At 39.9% G+C, this 21,675-nt stretch overlaps 1 protein-coding gene across 1 annotated transcript in view; it reads right to left on the reverse strand.

Annotated features, from left to right (window-relative positions):
• Positions 1-21,675, reverse strand: part of foxj3 (forkhead box J3) — an 81,974-nt gene that overhangs the window by 30,694 nt on the left and 29,605 nt on the right. Inside the window, exon 2 of the mRNA XM_030730109.1 lies at positions 18,000-18,498. Within this exon, the coding sequence (XP_030585969.1) occupies positions 18,000-18,320 (321 nt within the window). The 5' untranslated portion in view covers positions 18,321-18,498. The remainder of the gene's footprint in view (positions 1-17,999; positions 18,499-21,675) is intronic.

A 21,675-nucleotide genomic window follows, 5' to 3' on the forward strand; every position in this document is an offset into this window, starting at 1 on the left:
TACAGTTGATAATTAAAGATAAAGATATTAGATAAATCTAATCCATCTCTGCTCTAGCAAGCAGACGTTTGCTGGTAACAGATGACAGTTTGATTTCCTACCAAGGCAAATTTATGAATAAAAATGATAAAAATGAAAATTAAAAGGAGATGTTGGGAAGTTTGGGAAGGGTCATTTTAAACTCATTGGTACCATCCGGCTCTAACCTTGTCTATTGACTCTCGTACACTTTCTGTCTAAAGTCATCACAAATTATGCCCAGCCTTGAGGAAACAAAAAAAATAAATAAACAAATAAATAATAATTGGCAGATTCTCAAATGGGGAAGAGATGTAGCACATAACTGTAAGCGTGGTCACTCGAGACAAAATGAGGAAACCGGTACAGTACAGCCTGACAACATCAGCAAAGACAGCCGCCTTGCTCGATACTGTAAATTGAGTGTAGTTTTCTGAGCGACAATGGCTTGTGCTTTTCTCCTGTGCTACACAGGGCGCTTTTTTTTTTTTTCCTCTCTTCCTCCTCCACTGCAGAGGCAGCACAAGGCCATGAAAGATTGGAGGCAAAGTGACGTCCTCCGGTTTATCCTCCCTGAAAGCCTTCGCATGCTCTCAGTTCCACATGAGGGATCTGATGAAAGCCGTTTGTCAGTACGCCACTTAATTATCAGCCAGAAGAAGAGCCTCTGATGCTATCCTCTGACAATGGCTCACAGCAGCCTGCTGACTACAGTGCCCACTAACAATGAAGAACTGACTGCAGCTACTAATGGTGACGGGGTAGTGCCAACTGTCCTCTTAAGAGTTAGACAAATTAAGTAACAGCACAGAAAGCCTTTTTCTGTCCCGTTACTTCAGTGTATGTTATTTTCTTTATAGGCTGATGTAGAAAGCTAGCAGATTTTTCCATCTGAAACTATAGACTGCAAAATGTGATGTTTGGAAGATAAAATGCAAAACAGACATCCTACTAAAAACACATTATATCAAGCTAAGGAAAAAAAAAAAAAAAAAAAAAAAGCAAAAGACATTTTGACCTTTCACTGTTCCTACATGTCTGTGCAAACATTATACAGCTTATGCAGCTGCTCAATATGCAAGTTTCTATCAGACTACAAAATAAAGTCCCTTAAATGTAGACATATTCTTCTGTAAAAATATAACACTTTCAATTCAAATGCAGCCATCCAGTGGCTTATAGTACAGTTAAAAAGGCATATAAGGAGGAAACTGGGGGCAACATGTTGATGCAGTTGCCTTACAGTAAAAAAGTTCCTGATGTGGAGTTTGCATGTTCTCCCTGTACCTTTATTATACACCAACACGACTGTCTGCCTTTGATGGCCCTGTGACGGGCCAGCGACCTGTCCAGGGAGTACTCCGCCTCTCACCCTATGACAGCTCTGACCCAAAGTTGGATTAGCAGTTAAGAAAATGGTTGGATGAAAACAACTTAGTCGATATGAGCCCCTCTGTTTGATGACTCCATATTTTTGGTATTGCAGCATTTACATCCCAAGTGGCTACGCCATTCATTTCATGCTCTAGTGCTTCGTTTTCTTATATGCTATGTCATGCAACTTATAATTACATTTGCTCAAGTCATCCTCAAACATTTGTGTACACTTGGCCTGAAGGCTACTGCAAACCAGGAGAAAGAAGTATGCCATTCACCATCATCCATAGTGTGATGCGATTCTTAGATGTTGTTTTGTTTTTTATAGCAGAGTACATTACGATACATGTTCATGACACAGACAGGGTGACGACTCAGTGTATCCTTGGACTCTCACCATAGTAACCTATTAGCATGGAGCAAATCTGCAAAGGAACAGCAAAAACCAAGGCTTATTTTAAAGAACCACTCTTGCTAACAAACTGAGAGGGAAAAAAGAAAAAGAAAAAAAAAAGCCTAAGAAAAGCCTTTTCTCTGCAATATGTATCAGATTTTATTTCCTTCTGAAAGGGAATCACAGACCCACCCTACAGTCCATTAGCCAAGTTAATGCAGAGCTGCCAGACTTGCTGACCCATTAATAATACATTGCAGTGGTCAAAAGAGGCCAGACACCTCCGTGCACCCCTTCATCCCTCTACACGGCCACATTAATGGACTAATTCAGATGCAATTAACTGGTGGGGAGAGGCTGTGGCCTTGCGGCTGGTGGAGCACAAGCTGAAGGGCTTAGAGCCAGGGCTTGGATTATAATCACTGTGAGCACACACATGAACACACACATTTACAAAACAATTTTGAAAGGAGCCAACACAATTAGCAAAACACAGTGTAGCTTTTTCTATTTAATATATCCAAAGCAAAGCTATCCCTTTTATATAGAATGATCTGCTGTTAATACAGAAATATTCTGGCCACACCAGCAGGGCTTTTATTCTGCAAGGACCTTCCTTATGGCAAATATGCACGAGACGACAAAGCGTGAATTGCTTACACTGCCCTGTGTTGTGACTTCATTTCATTGCTTTCCTTTGTACGTTTGTCCATTACAGCAAGTTTCATTCAATAATGTGGCTGCGGAAACTTGCTCTTTCAGATGTGACGTTGACAAATGAGCAATTACAGGCGCGATATTCACGTGTCCCATTTGTGGCCGGCATGACCCACGATTAGCCTTGCTGATGCTGAATGTTAGATGCAAGAGCTGTGCCTGTCAATACAGGCGCCCGTGAAGGCGGCACAGCTCATTCTGGCATGCCATCCATCACTGGTTCCACTCGGCTGCCACAGCTGTGTCACTGTCCCCCTCTCACAGACCGCTGACCTGACTGAGGACGCACCAGCAGGATGATCAAATATCGCTGCGGGATAAGAGACAGCCACCCAGCTTCACTGACAAGGCAAGGGACAAAAAAAAAAAAAAAAAACCCTTTCCTATACATTCTATGCCACAGTGACATCTTTATCAATAAGCAGCTGTTAATAACAGGCAGCAGAGTCATGTAAAGACACGTGACGCTTGCCTTTCATTCTACAAAAGCAGGGACTGTGAAGAGCAAAGTGAAGCCATTAGCTGCGGGAGATTGGCACAGAAGGTGACAAGGGTTAAATAATTGCTAGAGAAGACAGAGGGTGGGTGAAAACAAATATGAAACGGAGCAACAGTGGCCAGACGTATTCCCATGATAATTACTTGCCACAGAGATTTTATCAACATGCCAATCATCTGGATTGGTCTACTTTCTTAAAATTCCTATCAGATGTGAATGACCTACAGTTTGGATGTAAGACACTGCAGCTGAGCTCCCAGTTGCTTTAAATGGATGTTCAGTGGAGCGCTTACCTCAAGTCAGGCTACAGACCTTTGACCATATCAGCAGTCTCAGGTTGATTTAGATTTTTTAAAAGGTTCCTTCTCTAGCCTCTGCTAATTAGTCCTACAGCCTCCTTCCGTTTCATTTCCAAAAAGGAAATGTGGTGTGGAGGCTACTGTACAGTGCTGGCAGACAAATTAGCTGCAAGCTTAACATGAGGAAGCCATTCTTTAGGGAGAGCAGGCTACCTTAATTATGAATTAATTGCATTTTTTAAAAGCAAGTAAAATATAAGATTTAAAAAAAATAAAATCATCCTCACACTGATAATAGGTAAAACATTGTTTATTTGGAATAACTCTGAAAATTGTAGGGCTAAAATGGTTTTAAACTAGTTACTTTATGCTACTTATTTATAATAAAATGACAAGAAGAGACTCAAGCCAACCAAGTGTGCATCTAAAGATTTTCATGATTAAGATCATCCTAAAACAGACTAGTCAAACTACTGTCTTTAGAAAACGTTAGACAAAGTTTACACTTGACACTGACCACTTTTCAGCCTGGGGTTGAGTAAAAGTAACCTTTTAATAAGTTAGCAGTTTCTATTATGCAGGAAGTGCTTCAAGTCCTGAAGAATGGGGTGTTCTAATCGGCCGCCTGCTGTTCCTGCTGTCAAAAATAACTATTAATCCTGGAAGTCTACTGATGTACTGCTTATCTCTTTATGACTGTAACAGTGACTGTCCGACCAATAAGAATTTGGATGGATGAGGCAATATCAGCCAACCAATTGATCAGTCGAGCTGGAGACTACAGTCACAGAAATCTGGATTATATAATATATTCTGTATCCAGATGGAGCCAGTGGAAGCAATGGCCGCTCTAACCCAGCTTCGATTAATTTAACAGGGCATATTCAGTGTTAAAGGCAGATTCCATGGGCTGATCTCTATTTATAGCATTCATCAGCTTACCACTCTCCTTTCTGCTCCTCCTTGTCAGGGCAAAAAAAAAAAAAAAAAAAAGACAGGGTGCATACAAGAGATTATGTTAAAAGGCACCATCTGTGATCCCAATGCAAACAAAAGGTAGCCTGATATTCAGTGAATAGCTGCTATGCTACGACGCCATTATTCAGTGAGCATCAATTAGCAGTTTTCTGGAGGGAAGGATTTGAGTTCACCCTAATCAATCACTACACTAATGATTCAAGCTAATTCATATAGTTAGTAAACTAGAAATAGTGGCACTGGATACTGACAATACAAATTGAGCAAAGACAAAAGACTAATAACTAAAATATTGCTAATAACAGAATAGAGCAAAGAAGCATTCTTGCTGCTCTAATATGGACAATTATGCCAGAAACAAAGCTTTTATTATTAGACACTCAGGCAATTTATTGAAGGCTTATGTGTACCGCACCTTTTAGCAACCTGAGTAGCAGCAGCGATTAAACTGTTAACCTGAATTATTTTCAAATTCTTCCACTTAGTTTGTCTTTGTAACAGCTGACTAATGACAACACCACCATTCTGTAAGAGAATAAATAAAAAGTGTTTTTTTTTTAACCTTTTTTCAATTTTACCATTATAATCAGATGAAGTATAAATCTAAATGAATTTTGAACTTAGTTTGTTCAAAATTGCTTAAAGATTTTGAGCTTAATTGCAAATTCAATAATTAAAAATTAACAGCATAAAAAAAAAAAAAAAAAAAAAAGATTAAAACACTAGCAACCCTGAATCATCGTTTGAAAAACTGATGCCACTAGAAGTAACTGGCATTTTCACCAACACCAAGCTTTTATTGTGTATACTCTGCACAACACAAACATGACAGCCAACCAAGTCAAAAAATGAATGACGGTAAACCCAAGTTAAAATACTTGGAAAACATTAGTGCCATTATTGTCCAAATCCTTGTAGCCACACAAGGCTGACCACAGATCCTCTAAGCAGCTCCCTATTGCCTTTTATCTCTGAAATATCCAAGAACCAGTGATAATTTTTCCAGTTATGAGTTGAAATGTGCTTCAATTCATAACTTCAACCGTGAGGCTGGGGATAATTTTCTAGTTGACCTGCAGGAGATCCCATTCTCAATCACGACATAAATGGACATATTTGAAAAAGACACAGAAATCCAGACCCTAACCCTTTCCTCAGTTATTAAAAATTCCAGTCTCATTAATGCCAGCCAGCTGAATTTAGAAAACCTACAGTTCAGTTAGGAGCATTATAATCAAAAGACAACTGTTATCTCCACCTGCAGTAATTTATAATTGGGTGTACGGCTCTGTGCTTGGACCTCAGAGACCTTCTATGCACATACATGTAGAGCAAAAGCAAGACCCCCAGTATAAAACATTTATCCCTAGTGACCTGTGGTTGCCGGGGGCGGATCGGTCTTCGCTAACCGGTTTGTAGGCCTGTGTGACTGAGGGGCCTTTGTAAGTTGTTGAGGCACAATAGCTTCAAATCTCTGAAAGTGTTCTGGAAGGAAATCCATTGCTCAAAAAGATATGCCCTATGCTTCAAAAACTCTCTTAGGTGTTTATTTGGGTTGAAATCTGGTGACAGCAGAGGCCATAGTATATAGCATATGATTCACCTTATTTTTATACTCTTCACAAAATTATATATATATATATATATATATATATATATATATATATATATATATATATATATATATATATAGACAGTCACAGAATTGTCCTGATTTTTCCTCCACAGACCACCACAACAGATATGAAATGAAGCAGTCAAGACATGATTAAAATAAATACTTTCAGCATTAGAGGATAAACAGAAATTTAGCATTAACCATTCATTACAGAGAGCCTCCATTTTTACAGGCCAAAAAGGAAGAGGACAAACTAACATAATTATAAAGATTATTTTTAATACATCAGTTGGTGGTTGTGGGCCTTTCTGTCCTCTGTTTTTTCTTAGTAAGTAAAAGCATGTTCAGATGGTTTAAGGTTTAGGTGAATGACTCACATTTAAGGACGTTCAGTTTTTTTAGCCTCTTTGGCAGCTTTTGCAGTATGTTTTGGATCACGTTCACTTCTCGTGACCCAGACTCATCTGCTGTAGCTTTGCCGAATCTTTTTATTGCGTAAATTAGCACATACAGACCATTTTTAATGGCTGTGTGGTAGGGCTGTATCAGTGTGATCATTTGGAAACACAAAATACAAATAAATAAATTACACACAAAGAAAATGAGTTGCTACTCTGTTGCACCAGAGATGCACTACTGTTCCTCTGCTGTGCAGGAATTACTCCACCTGAGGATCTGCCCAAGCCCAGGTGTTCTACAACAGACAGCAAAGGAGGAGAGACCACGGATCACTGCCGCAACACAGAGTCACTGAGAAGCAAAATGGAGGCGTTTACAGAGACTTTGCTTCAGAGGAGTTGGAGGATTTCTTACTCATTCAACAGGGCAAAATCGAGGGGGCAGCATTTGTTTGTCAGTGACAGCTGTTGCAGACAGTATACTATGAGTGAGACTGTATGCAGCACTGAAGCTGAACTGGTGCACCCATCCCTGGGACCTTTTTATCTGCCAAGGGGAGTTTGTGAACAATATAATCCGCAAGTGGCATTTTCCTCTTAGTAGTAATGCTGCAAGACCTGAAGCTCAAATATAAGACTGTGTTCACCAACAACTGCAATGCACAGAATAAGAATCTACTTTGATTCTACATACAGTATGTATGCATGTGGGTTAAGTGTTGCATATGAGAAAGTTTTAGTCAATGGTTTTTTTTTTTTTTTTTGGGGGGGGGGGGGGGTGTGTAAATCAAATGCCCCCTGTCAAATTACAGTTTTATGTAGTCTACTTGAATCCAGTTTACAATATTATATTTAACAGAAGTAATGCACAGACAAAAACAGTGATTACATGGCTGAGAATAAACAAAGACACTTGATGAATTGCATAAATTTCATATAGTTTGTTGTCACAATGCAATTTTTGCAATTTTTTGTAAGTGTAGTTACCACAATACACACCACCTTACATGTCAGGCAACAATTGGCCTTTAAATAAATAAGGCTCATTACTTCTCTCTTATTTTTTTAAACTCAGGGCAGAGCAAGTTTGAAAATAATGCAAAAGAAATTTGATCAGATGTTGGGAGGATATCAGAAAGCAACACAGTGAGATTATAGAGCTGAATTATTTTGTTTCAGTTGACTCTAAAACACCATGAGCCTCAACCAGTAAGTTCTAACCAATATGAAAACAAAGTGCCATGTCACTAAAGATGATTTGCAAAAACCAATGAACTGAATAACCTCTATACAAGGTTCTAACCTCACTGGAGACCATTTTAACTACAGATTTGAACATTTTAGACATGTATACGCAAAGAAATCATCAGGCTCAGACGGCACCTCTGCTCCTCTCAAAGTCCTGTGCAGCAGGACTCACCCCATTATGGTGCCCCATTTTCCAGCAGTGGACTCACACTACCCTCTGGGAGGGGAAAAAAAAAAAAAAAAGTCATTATTCCAGTTCCAAAGAAACCTTGTCCAGCTGAAAATAATGATTATAGACATGTGGCTCTGACTTATATTGTGATGAAATACTTTGAAAAATACACAGTGTCTGTACTCAAGGCGAAGGTCAATTTTGTACTGGATCTATTCCAATTTGCCAATAGGGAAGGGTGGGGTACTGATGATACTGCTAACAGCGTCATCAATTTGCCTGTTAAGCACCTGGAAGAACCTAAGACCTCTGCACGCCTCTTTTTCATTGACAGTGGATCTCATATTTTATAATATCAAAACTGAAACAGATAAATGTTCTTTTATTTTATGAAAGTGGCATATTTCTTTTTGACCAAATGAATCTAGTACGTCAGGGTGATCAGTACCCCTTTCAGAATTGAGATCAATAAGCACTCCTACCCCTGAGCTTAGTGTCAGCACTCCATATCTTTTAACCTTATGCTCATTATTCTTACAGTCACCATTGGAGTTAAATTCTTATATGACACTGCTATCCTCCTCCGTTTTTCACTGAACTGGAAAGTTTGGATCTGTGGTGTGATACCAACCATCTCATTTTAAATGGAACAAAAAAAAAAAAAAAGAATGAAGAAGTTGTTCTGGACCTGAGGTCAGCAGGGATTCACAGTCCAATGGTTATACACAATGAACCAATCAACCATGTCTGCTGATACAGGTAAATTGACATTCATTTGGACAACACCTTTAGCTGGAAAGCCGACATGGACAGTTTGTGTTCTCGTTGACAGCAGAGATTTTATGTTATGTAGACACTGTGTAGACACAGGGGACACAGGGTGCACAGGGTGCACAGAGTGGACCCCCCCCCCCAAAAAAAAGAAAATACACTGTATTCAACAATAGGATTTCAGCTTAGTACGGCATCCTCAAAGCACATTTAAAAACTAAACTTGCTTGTCTGGTACAAACTGCCATGAAGATTATGGGGAGGAATGAAGACAAGTCCTTCCAGTAAAATATATGAGGAGCCTTTTCTTTGGCATGCAGGGAAAAAAAAACAAAAACTTGCATGACCTATCCCATAGTTATAGTTTGAGTGCTTACACTCTAGTAGAAGACAGAATACCTCAATGTAAACACAAAAATTCATTTGGTGCCTACTTCAATTAAAATGAAAAGAAAGCTTAACCATGTAGACTAGGCTACATGGTGTTTCCATATTCTGTCACTGGTTGTGTAATATATCCAGTATGTTTAATTTGTGGTTGTTATTTGCCACATAATGTGGTGCCTGGTTCTGCTGCCCCCCCCCCCCCCCCCAATCCTATGGAGATGGTAAGTGTGCAGCATTTGAAACCAAAACAAATTCTGCCCTGAGGGTCATAAGAGCTACTGTATTGTATCATAATAACAGTAGTTTGAAATGTCATCCCACCAGTCCAGCAGCATGTGACTGAATCTGAGCTTAAAGTATAGCTCTAAATATTCCAGATTTCATCCTGCTACTTCCATCAGCAATCACATCAGCAACTAGAAGGGCACTTGGACAGCATATCCTCCACCAAAAGCAACAGCCTATTTTGCACGTTTTAACAAAAGCGATAAGGATCCATAACACTGATTCACCAAAAAGTTTCATGAATATCAGTTTGGTTGTTTTTGCGTAATCTTGGTAAAATTGCAAATGGTCAGGATGGGACTTAAAGCAATCAAAATTAGTTGAAGTGCTAAAAGCGGTGCAGTGTTTTTAAATCGAGACAAATCTTATTTACGGGTATAGCAGCCAAATTTAAAATTTAGCTTTGGGTTGTGCTTTTAGATTGTATCTTGTAGATTCATGAAGCTCTCTCTCAATTGTAGACTGACAAAAATATACTACCTTCAGATGGTTTTTGGCTAAATAATATGAAAGGGTTTTCTTTTGGTGGTGCGGAGCTCACCAGTGCAATCCTCAACAATGTACTACATTGTTGTTTGGCTTTATCTAAAGTTTCCACTGTCTCTACATGACAAATCTGTTTTGTTTTTAAACCTAAGAGTGACCCGCTCCATTTGTATAGACATATCTGTGGACCACATACCGAGAAACCACTAACCTGAGTCTGAGGAGCTCTGAAGGTAGAAGGCAGTCAATGTAGCTACTTATGTTGGAGACTATTCATGCTCTTTTTGTCTGCAAAATTATGGATAAAAAGGTGCTCACAGGCACACACATCCAAAAAATACCTGGCAAGAGAAAGGATATACAATCCATTTCTCATGACACCAAAAACATTCCTGTGGCTGCAACTTTGACAGTATTTTGTCACAGGTTGCCGATATTTCCAAACCTGCTGTTTCAACAACACTTTGAGACAACTCAAGATCTTTTATTTTCTTAGTTCATCATAAAGTAATTAGGAAATAGGCCAAATGTGGCCATGAAACTGCACAGTCCAATTAAGGGGAAGTGAGAGGCAATTCCTAAATTGTTAATGCAATATTCTTTTGTCATATAACATCTTTGATTCATTTTAAGTCCACAGTGGTGGGACACAGAGGTAAAAATAAATAAAAATAAAAACTACGTTACCTGATTTTTTTTTTTAATTAATTAATTTTAAAAGGACAAACCTGTGGCAAATAATGCTTGTAGGGATCAACAGCAAATCAGTGTCCAGTGCTCTCCTCTGCATTATAAATCACTCTTAGCAGGAGGGAAAAAGCTGCAAAACAAATTATTTGTTCCCGTCTGTGTGTGTTACATATCGACTTCATTATCACAGAGAAGGAAGTTCACTGGATCAATTGATAACCATGGTCAACAGCTTTTGTAACTAGCTGTTGTATCACATCTTACTGAGCAGAAAGAGCAGATGGGAGGGAGCTGCTAAGGGTTAATGACTGTGTAAAATGATAACAGAAGTCATGTATATCGTGGATGAACTGTGAGACCATGGCAGAGACTGTCAAAAAGACAGCAACAGTTTAAAAAAAAAATAAAAAAATTTGAAGCCAACATCACTACACAGGCCTGCAGGCCACAAGAGGAAGAGATAGAAGCCTCGGGCCTTTTATGTTCTGCACTGCAGTCAGCACTTCACTCAGTGGAGTGTGGGGACAGCAGCTCCTGCCAAAATGTATCCATGCCAAGGCCTGCCAGCTTGCTCTCCCCGCCCACTCTAAGGGCCAGAGCGTGAGCGGTGGGGCGCCGGTAGGCGGGTGCAAGGTGAGGCTGGTGGGCGGGTGGCCAGGCTGGAGCTTCCTGACACGGGAACCCGCCTCACAGCAGGATCAAACTGGCTGCCGAGTGAATCACTACCCCTCCCACAGCCTGAAAAAGTCAACGCCGGGCCAGCATGCAGCCACTTTTTCCTGTCTCTACAATTAACAAGAAAGCCAGTGTAAGGCACTAAAAATACTGCTGCACAAACTCATCATGTATCACACTGCATCGAAGCCAAGGTTAACATGAGACTTTCTGAAGAAAGAAAACAAAGATAACTTCGGAATTGGAGTGCACGTGTTACAAAAGGAAGAGAGTATCACTAAATATGCATTCGTGCTGCTGAAAATTTAGTATGCATCAAGTCCTTAAAATGTAAATGCTTGCTTTACACAGTAATGATCATACAAGCTAAGAAAGTAGAAGAAGGTATCAGAGTCTAGCACCAAAGCAATTTTCCACTTTCAGATTTCAGCCCCTGTAAACCTAAGCTTGAGGTGAGAGATAGGACCAGGAAGCACGAATGCTCATACCTGACCGATCTTATTTAAATAAGCAACAGGAGCAAGGATTTTCTGAGCTGTGGCTAGTCACTAGTCAGAAGCAGGAACATTATCTCCAGAGTAAATAATGTCCTGGAGGACCAGTGGCTACCCAAATCGCTTCTTTAAAAAATAGTAAACTGCTCCAGGCTGCTATTATTAAGCCTCAGATCCAATGGGAAGTTGAACCTTTGATCTGTTTAGGGTACTGTGTATTTGCATTTTATAATGAGATCAAAGCAAGGTCCAGGGCCCCTGCAGAAGGCAGCTCCATGCCCCATCTCTCCACACTCAAGGATTTACAGACCAAAGTTATATTTCCCTGTTAACAAGATCATGTAAGAGCTATGGACCAGTGAAAATGCAGTGGGAAACATTAGGCAATCAGCAGTAGCTTTCATTCTCTTCCAACTAATTTTCTTTTCCTGTACACAGGTGTAGAAGAGGAAAAAAAATAAAATAAAATCATGCCAGTAGCAACAATCTCCTCTGCAGTTAAAGTTCAAGAGCGAACGTTTCAAGCATTTTTAAACTGGTTGAGAATTGCTCCTGAATTTCGCTGGCATTTTTCACCTGGAAGAAATGCAGAGGGGAATTTACGCACTTTGCCTGAAGTAAGCCTACAACGAGCCGGGAGAAGGTTTGAGATGAACATACAGGTCAACATTTCAGTTTAAAAAAAAAAAAAAAAAAGAAAAAAAAAAAAAAAGGGAAAAAATAGACCCAAAAAGAAATCAAAAATACTGTCACTCTGTCTATGGCTGAGCTGAAGTGAGCAGAGTCCGATATTTTCAGACAAAGTAGGATTTGCACACAGAGGCGGCAAAGAAGTCCACTGAAATAAAAGAGTTCTTTGCTCAAATTAGCCAATCCAGTATTAGTGTAACCTGAGAGACTGTTGTTCCATGTTGTAATTAAATTATTTGCAAATATTAATATATGCAGTAAATATTTTAATGTACCAAGAAAACTATAACCACATCTTTATATGCATATGTAATTCTTGTACTATGTAGGGCCCTCTAAGTTCCTGAATTTCAAGCATGTACAATAATACTTCTGCAACAGTAAAAAAAAAAAAAAAAAAAAAAAAAACCCACGACATCTCTTTTTCATTAGTAGTTTCTTATAGTTTAAGGAAATATTTGTCAAAACCAATTTGATAAAAGTGATTTCAATGAAATTTAGAAATGACTGTAAGGACAGCCTGCTCCAGTAGTCTTCTATAATACCGCCTTTCTACAAAGTACAGTTTATGAGGGGAATACCCCGTCATGCAGCCATCTCCTTCAGGTGTCTAGAAGCCACGCGTCTGCAAATCATTTATGCAACATTTGCCCCACAAACGGTCGTAGCGAAAGTGAGAGAACGCTGATTTGCCTTTCATGACACGCAACACAGCATCCGTGCACAGAAAGAGCTGATTCGAGCACTTGTGTCAGACTTGAAAATTTCATTCAAACACTTATCTTGACATTTAGTCCTTATTTATTTTTTATGACTTAGTAGTGTATGATCTAAAATACTGAATAAATACAAAAGTTAAATCTTTATAAAAATGCAAATCATCTTTGCTAAGCAGTACTGACAGGGAGACAAACACGGTCTTCTGACCTTGTGGCTGAGGACTATTCGCATTTCTGTTTTAATCTCAGAAGTTATCTGGGCCAGCTGACATTGTCTGTGATGGCTTTGAAATCAAAGGGATTAAGCAATAAATATGCTTCATGGCAAAGAGGACATAGTATAACATAACAGTAAAGAACTCTCTTTTAGATACAGGTTTAGGAAATGCCTTCAAAGCAATCTAATCGATCTTCACAAAGCAGTTCTTTGCATACAACGAACAGAAGGATGCAGAAGCTACAGTGTATGAGCTGAATCATGCACACGAATGCTTAGACAAACCCGCAAAGCATGAATCAAAAATGCCTCTGAGAGCCAGAGAGGGTGTTAAGAAAATCACCAACTAATTGCTTGCTCATAGATGCCGAGCACATATTCTGCACTCTTGAAGGCAGCGCTCACTTTTTTTTTTTTTTTTTTGACCTTGATGAATTATCTGTTTTTATTGACAGCACTTATTGATATTTCTTAAAAGCGCAGGCTAATGGAGTTTTATTGAGATGATTAAATGAGTTGCTGGTGCCCAGATTAGCCAGGTCTCATGTCTCAGGCACAGCTTGCACTATCATACAGAACAGACGCATGCGTGTGCCGAGTCCCAAATTCCTGCGACTGACATCTCCAGGGGAACAGAGGAGCGATGACTACATCCGACCTACATTCACCCCACCCCGGCATGCTTGCTTCCAACTAATTACACACACAAACATACTCAGTCACACTATAGGTGGATTCATATTGTAACAGTCACAGTACAGGGAGAATTGCATGCATATTACAGAAATCATACAATTTCAATTAGCCATTTTGTTACTTCCAAATCTTTAAAGTATCTGTTTGGATTTTAAAGCCAAAAAACCTTTACAAGCGTGAAAGCTGCAAGTGACCTCCTGGTGATTGGGAGAGGAACCTTTCCCAAGGCTTTTGCACAAGCTTGGATGAAAATATCATTTGTGTGATGGGATGTGAAAATTCTCCAAGCACAAAAACATTAGAAACAAACCTAAGGCTACTGGAGCTTGTTCAAAAGCCCCGGGCACGGAAACAGTTATATTGGATTTCATTCAAATGTCTTATGCAATAAGAGATTTATACATATTCCATGTGCATTATTCTTGTTGTTTAGATTCTGAGAAAATCTATGACAGGGAAAACACCTTATTAACAAGAATTGAGAGAGGGGGGGGGGGGGAGAAAAAAATTGTGACGCAGGCTTTAGCCCATGAGCACATCTTCAAACCACTTTTTCAGTGTTTCCTGTGCAGTACAGCATCCTGGTTAGAGTGATGTGGTTTTTCACACTTAAATGTGAGGGGTATTTCTACAGTTGCAGCCCACATTTAGGTCAGAATCTGTCGATCTATGCAAGCCTTTAGTAAACTAGAAAACACTTGAAAAGCGTCAATCGTCATCAGCGCTGACTAATTTAATAACTTGCTCTCGTATTGAAGACATCATTCCAGTTACGTCAAATCTATTTTAAACCTGACTCTGAAAGAAACCCTTCGTTCCAACAACTTCAATACAGCTCACTGTGGTTTTGAATATATCAAAGAAAAAAAATTTAACAAGTGCCAGCATATTTTAGGAAATCTAAAAGTAGTAATTGAGAGATAAAATACTGATTACTAGTTAAAAGTGAATAGGTTTCTGAAACTTACAATTTACGTGCAATTGTTTCAAATTTTAATTTTAAAATTACACAATACTGATAAAGCATATGAACATTTACAAATTGTGTGATAGTGAACTTTTGTTGTGCACCAACTCTTGCCTTGCCTACCATAAGCACAATCTTTTTTAAAAAAATCTTTATTTTTATTTTGCCTTTATTTTATTTTGCCTCGCAGTTTTGAATTTAAAGTCAACTGGTTGATATTGTATGTTTACTTCCCATATTGGAGATTTGATTGGACCAGTTTATCTCAAGCAGAACTGAGAACTCAATTCGATGTTCGCTCCCAAACAGGTGATAGAGGCACTTACACAGAAACATGACGTACAGAAACATTGCTGCATAATATGGCTCAGTCATGCTAGAGCAAAAATGGCAACCTTCCACCTAGAAATTGCATTGAAAATTTTTTCAGTCAGTGACCAACCGCAAGTAGTTGCAGAGACAAACTAGATGCACTGATGTTGAGCAACACCCTCAACCTCTAGGCAACCACTTTTCAATCACAAGGCGATTGCACAGGTTGCCTACCACCAACAATAATGGTCTGACTCACACTGACTGCAATTACTCTTTCTAAATTTCTGTTTCAAATCTATGTGGTTCTGGCTGGACTCTGAATATAGAAGTTAATGCAAATTTCTGTGCGTGTAGATACCAGATTTGCAACATGCAACAAAATTGCGACAGTTAATCATCGCATCACAAACGGACTGCCTGTGATTGCCAGTTGGACCCCATTCAACCTGGTCCCAGTCTTCAAAGCAACCATTTCAAAGGAAATGAGACTGCAACTGTGTGCAATGCAACCATTTTTGTCCTGCCATGGTCCCCACCCCCTGTTTGCCCTGGTAGGACTGTAGCATTACAACTGATTTAGACTTCAGTGGTGAATCTTTGTAACCCACTTACAGTAAGTGGCAACACAGTTATCAGCATTCATACGCTTGCGAGGTGTTATATGTGTTAATTATCCTGTGGTCATGTCCTGATGTTTTATATGCCAGCCACAATAGTTAAAATAGTTTAAAATGCTAGTGGTGTACACAGGGGTGTAATTGTTGACCACTGGTGAAACTGAATCAGATTTAATTAATTAAGCTGACAGATTGGTATGATTAGATGATGACAAGACACAAACTGACACCATAATACACTGAATAAAATGCCTAAATCCTGCATTTTAGGGATATTTTCTTTGTAAGTTAAAAACATAGTAGATAATTGTCTTGCATGGTATTACAGTCACTGCATCACGATAAGCATCATTAAGGCAGACAGGATGTCATGATAGTAACAGAGTTACCACTACACCCCTCATCTAAACCATCAGTATGATACCCATTTTGATGTTTTGAAATCGATAAAAAACACTGGCATGAGTTACAAATTTATGCCATAACCAAATTTTTAATGATACTTATTTACAGTGTAGGCTTTTTGAAACAAGTTTACATAACAGTCCTGTTTTCACTGGCTGTGGGAAAAAGCCACACTTCACAACAAAAGAACCAAAAGACAAATTAGCAGAAAAAACATTTGAGTAAATTAATATAATTTCTTCTTTTCTGCTGTAACTACAGTGGAACTGTAACTCAGTGGGTAGACCAAAGCGTCAACCCTGCCAGCAGCATCAGTTTGATTCCCACTGAGGCCACCCACTCTAAAATGTATAAAAAGTGTGTGCATTCACAGTGCTTGGGATAAGTGTCAACTACATGCTATGTCTTATCTACAGTTATTTTAGCTAGGCTAGTCTGTCACACCCTCACATTTCTGAGCAATAAAGTCTGTGGATATGTAGGAGTTCACCAAGTCCACTACAACCCACCTAAATGATCATCTACTCATTGCAGCTCTGAATAAGAAAGTAGCATTTAAAGTATCTTAATGGACACAGACTAGACAAAGAGCGCAACATGTTCTGCAACTGGATTTGTTCACAGTCCAAAAAGAAGGCTGAAAATGCAGCCGCAACCTTACCCCAATGTCTAGTGAAAAATCATTTGGCAATGAATTTAACATTTCACTGCACACAGAGGTAGGTGGTATACAAAATGCAGAGCTGATATCAGTGTTTGGTGAAAATGCCTGTAACTCAATGCAGGAACACATGCAGTCTGACAGAACATATGCGCTGCTGTGCTGCTGACAACTAAATAAGGGATGATGAAGGTAAAAGAGGAAACAAAGGCTGCAAAATAAAACAATTCATTTCCTTACAAAAGGGGCCTTGCCACAAAAGCTAAAATCAATCCATTTATAATAACACATGCTTTCTCATCTCCCCCTCACCTACACGCATACACATACACATGCACGCACACACACACCTCAGTGCAGCCTGTACACATGCCAGATCTTGTCGCCCCAGGAAATGGGCTTCATACATCTTGTCTGACTGCAATAAAGCAGTGCCTAAGATTCTATTTCCAATAAACGTCGACTGATTGGAAAACTCATTCTAATATCAATTTCCATCTGGGCCCTTTAAAAGGCAATCAGCATAGCTTCATCTCGGTATATCATGGGCTCCTTGAGATGATGACACAGCACTGGCTCTCTCCTTCTGCATAATGGCCTTCTCCTATCAAGGCATCTGCAATGAATAATACCACCCATGAATAGGCTATTTAGTCTGTGTTCGCACAGATAGGGGCCACTTCCCTGAATATTAATCCAGGGTTTTACACTTCATATGGTTCTCTCAGGGCTGCACCATTTTTCATCCAGAGGACTGAGGCACTTAGTGTGATTTGGCACACTCATAGTTTCTCTCTAAGCTTTCTCAGAAGTGACAATGGTGATTACCAGTGGAATCTCACTTTGTTTAAGTTGCTCAGATCCCACCAAACAATTTAAGACAAATAATTTCTTCTACCAAATGATGTCAACAGCTTCTCTGAAAATGTAAGGTCAAAGGAGAATCTAAGAAAGTGAGATAAATCAAATGGTCAGCCAAATGAATTAATATGTTTATATCAAATTGGAATGTCTGTTAAATGATACTCTACCTGGTTTTCTAAATGTATCAAAGTCAACAAATGTGAGGAAACGACCAAAAAAAAAAAGTAGAGCTCTAAATAACTAGCAGTGTCTTTAGTCCAAGAATTAAAAATACAGCTAAAACCAGAATTACGGCATTTTCCACCTCCATAAAATTAAGAGTAAAAGTTTCTTTTTCCTCACCTTCCAGCCACTGCCCGCCTCCCTGTAGTAGGGAAAGTTATCACAGATCCACTGGTAGATCTCGCTCAGTGTCATCTTCTTCTTTGGCGAGCTGTTGATAGCAAATGTGATTAGGCTGGCATAGCTGTAGGGCGGCTTGCCGTCCTTGTGCTGCTGCACCTCCTCCTGGTCCAGCGTGGTGTTAGGATCGAGCAGGGCACTCTTCTTTCCCATGCCTGGCCCGTGGGCATTCTGGGCATCAGCCTTGCGAATGGCCGCCTGCATGGTCAGCTGAGGGAGCCAATCCATGGAGGTCAGGCTGCTTTCCAGCTCCGACGTCATGGTGACGACCGGCTGGACGGAAGGGGGGTGGGGAAAATGAGAAGGTGCTGGTGATTGCTTTTGGTGTTCTGTGACTGATGGAGAGCAGACCAGGTGTGGAATAACAAAGGCGAGCGGGGGATGAAGTCAAGGCTCCCTCAGCTCAGGACATCAGCATACCATCTTCTGGAGATCACAGCTATAGAGAAACAACAAACAGACATGCTTAAATTAGTCAACCAGTCTGTGTTAAAGGGAGAAAATAAACACTGGAAATGCAAAGAAGAAAACAGCTCTGTGGAGTTTGCCCAATATAAAAACCAAGTGCCTTTGTAAAGCATGCTTATATTCACTGTGGCAGGAGATCACAAGCCAACCACTTTCTCCACCACTTGCTGCTCTGAAAGCTGACTCATAGCTGGGACTCCATCTGCACAGAGAGTGTAAATGCCAGGCAATTGTTTTCACAACTGCCAGCCAAATGGGGGAATGGCTCAGGAGGAATTCCGACTCTCTTGAGGGTAGTAAACCCCCTCTCTGTTCTTCCCTGTCTGCCTCCTTCCCTGCCGCCCCTTCCTCCCCCAGAATCGAGCCTCTGCGGTAAACAGGCCAGCTAGTGTCATCTTGCAAACGGTCCTCGTCACTGTGCATGTCACGCAGCCCGTAACAACCCGTCTCCCAGTCCCTCTCGGCACACTGCCCTCTCCGTCTTAAAATAGAGGGACAGAGTTGAACAGCCTAAAGTTACAAAGATAGGTGAAAGGGGGTATATCTGTAGGGAGGGGGGAAAATGAACAGAATGAAGCTGCAATCTGGCTGAGGGAAAAGCAATCTGGAGAACAAGGAATCCTCACCAACTTGTGGGATTTTCTCTTGACGAAGCACGCTCACACAACTGTGTTTGTGTTAGTGTGAGAGAGCATGTGAGAGTCTGAGTGCATGTCAGGCTGGAAAATAACAGTCTTGACAACACTTAATAGGTCAAATATTGTATCTTTCCAAAAAAAAAAAAAAAAAAAAACCAAAAGAAACACTGGTTGTGCAGTATGGGCACGCACCCTTGTGATACCAGACCAACCAGTTTTTCAAAAACTTTTAAACATATTTGACAACATATTTTTAATAATTTTGCTAAATATAATTAATCAAACTTACACATTTTATATTAACCTGTCTTTATCAAAACGTTCTTTAAAAGGGAATCTCACTTTGTCTGAATGGAATTTTAGAAGTATTAAAATATCTACTCCATTAGTGACATTGATCTTTTGAAATCTCAGATTTGTTTTATATCCATTTACTTAATGAGCGAGTCAAAAAACATGGCAAGATACACACACATACAAAAAACATAATTTATATGCTGGTCTGCTTACCATCTGAAATGCAACAGGAAGAGTACGAAATTCCCAAATTGGGCGGCAGTTTTGTGAGAAGCAGTATATGGCTGTCCCTTTCAATTGATCTCTCACAGTGGGGGTTAGCTAGTGCCCAGCAGCCAATTCAATATCTGCTATCAGTACAGACAGGCAGAGCAGATGATGAAGGCATTTCCTCACATCCAAACAGAATTCGGAGAAAGGAAAAACCAAAACCGTCTGCGGGAGATCATTAATGGATTGGGGGACTGGGTCTTAATCTTCCCTTAGTATAATCAGAGTCAGGTTTCATCAGCCACTGTAAAGTTTCTAATCCAAGTTTTTCTAAGCAAAATGCATTAAAAAATGTATTCTTTCCATTTCTCGCCTGCTATTAAACTGATATTATTCCTATTAAGGATGCTTTGAGTAACAAAAACTTTTTTATTTTCGGGGGGGGGGGGGGGGGGGGGGGGGGGGGGGGGGGGGGGGGGGGGGGGGGGGGGGGGGGGGGGGGGGGGGGGGGGGGGGGGGGGGGGGGGGGGGGGGGGGGGGGGGGGGGGGGGGGGGGGGGGGGGGGGGGCAGGTCGATCTGACAGAACAGCGGCTTACCCTGAATTTATGCTAGTTTATTTCAAAAGTATGACTGAAGAAGCTACTTTTGATTGAGCCTTTTTTTGGCTCTGAAACAAAGTGTGTGTAGCCAAACTCTTGAGCATTTGTAACACAGAGAGCATGAAGGAACACAACGAAGCATTTTGTTGGAGATTGAAAAGTTTAAGATGATGTTTTGATACTTTGTTCTCCCCTTGACACTGTCACCTTACTCAAACATATTTTGAATAGAGTTTCAATTTAATCTGTTTTAATCTGTTCTTTTTATTCTTTATTAGCACTTACATCATGAATGTTCAGAATAATGGATAAGAGCCTTAATAAAAAACACAGGAGAACTGAAAACTTCTCTCCCAACCTCTGCAGTCATGAGTGAACTGATAAATGAGGAGGCTTGCTGACTGACTATGCTGACAGGTGAGTCAGACTAATGGTGAATAACAGTTCCTCATCATACAAACAAATATAAGGCATCTCCACCCTGTAACTGAACTGCAGGTGACTCTCAGGCTGCTGACAGTAATTTTCCCTCTTTGAGTAGAAGCCCACTGAAATATAAAACTGATTAGATTTTAAAATTAATCTACACATACATCGTACTGGGCCTCGGGTTCAGATTTTACATCAGTGCCGTGCCATCTCTATAACCAGTCCATTTTGAAATACTATGTGGTATTGTTAAGCTGATCTCAGTTCAGTCAATAGCCCATTTAATTGACATTCACACTGTTAAGTAGGTCTGCAACTATTATTTTAATCATCAATCAATCTGACAAGTATTTCCTTTACAGATTAACCGGACCCATATACTTAGCTTTCATCATGTCATGCTTTGCCCTGTAACAGATATTCTGCTTATAATGCTGAAATGGAAGAAGGCACAAAACACACATGAATGATGAGATAAAACTACATCATCTTACAATTTCTCCTATGAAGGAATTTAAAACAATTAATTGTCAAAACACCTCACTACTTTTCTGCCGATCCACTATTTGATTAACTGTCAAGTGTCAGTTCAACACAAATAATAAAGAACATTCAAAATGCCTGTGCTGCAGTATTGTTTAGCCTGTGATTTTAGGCTGTTGTTAGGTGGTTGCTAGGCAACACGGTGACATCACAATATGTCACGCGTAATGAAAGTTTTGTTGATACAAACTAGATGTTACTGTCCTGAGATTAAAATGATACAATGCTTTCAAAAGGTGTTGGAAGTGCATAAATACTACAAATGAGTCGTTTTAGCCCGTTTGTAGGTGGTTGCTAGGCAACATGGCGATGCCTTAACAAATAAGAACCTTTAGATGCATCTAAGAGGTACCTGTGCGCCAGCTTTGGGTTTTTAACTTCTGATTTTGCAAACAAAAACTGATTTTGTGTATAATAGTAAGTAACCCTAA

Source organism: Archocentrus centrarchus, chromosome 5 (assembly GCF_007364275.1).
Source record: "Archocentrus centrarchus isolate MPI-CPG fArcCen1 chromosome 5, fArcCen1, whole genome shotgun sequence".
Taxonomy (NCBI): domain Eukaryota; kingdom Metazoa; phylum Chordata; class Actinopteri; order Cichliformes; family Cichlidae; genus Archocentrus; species Archocentrus centrarchus.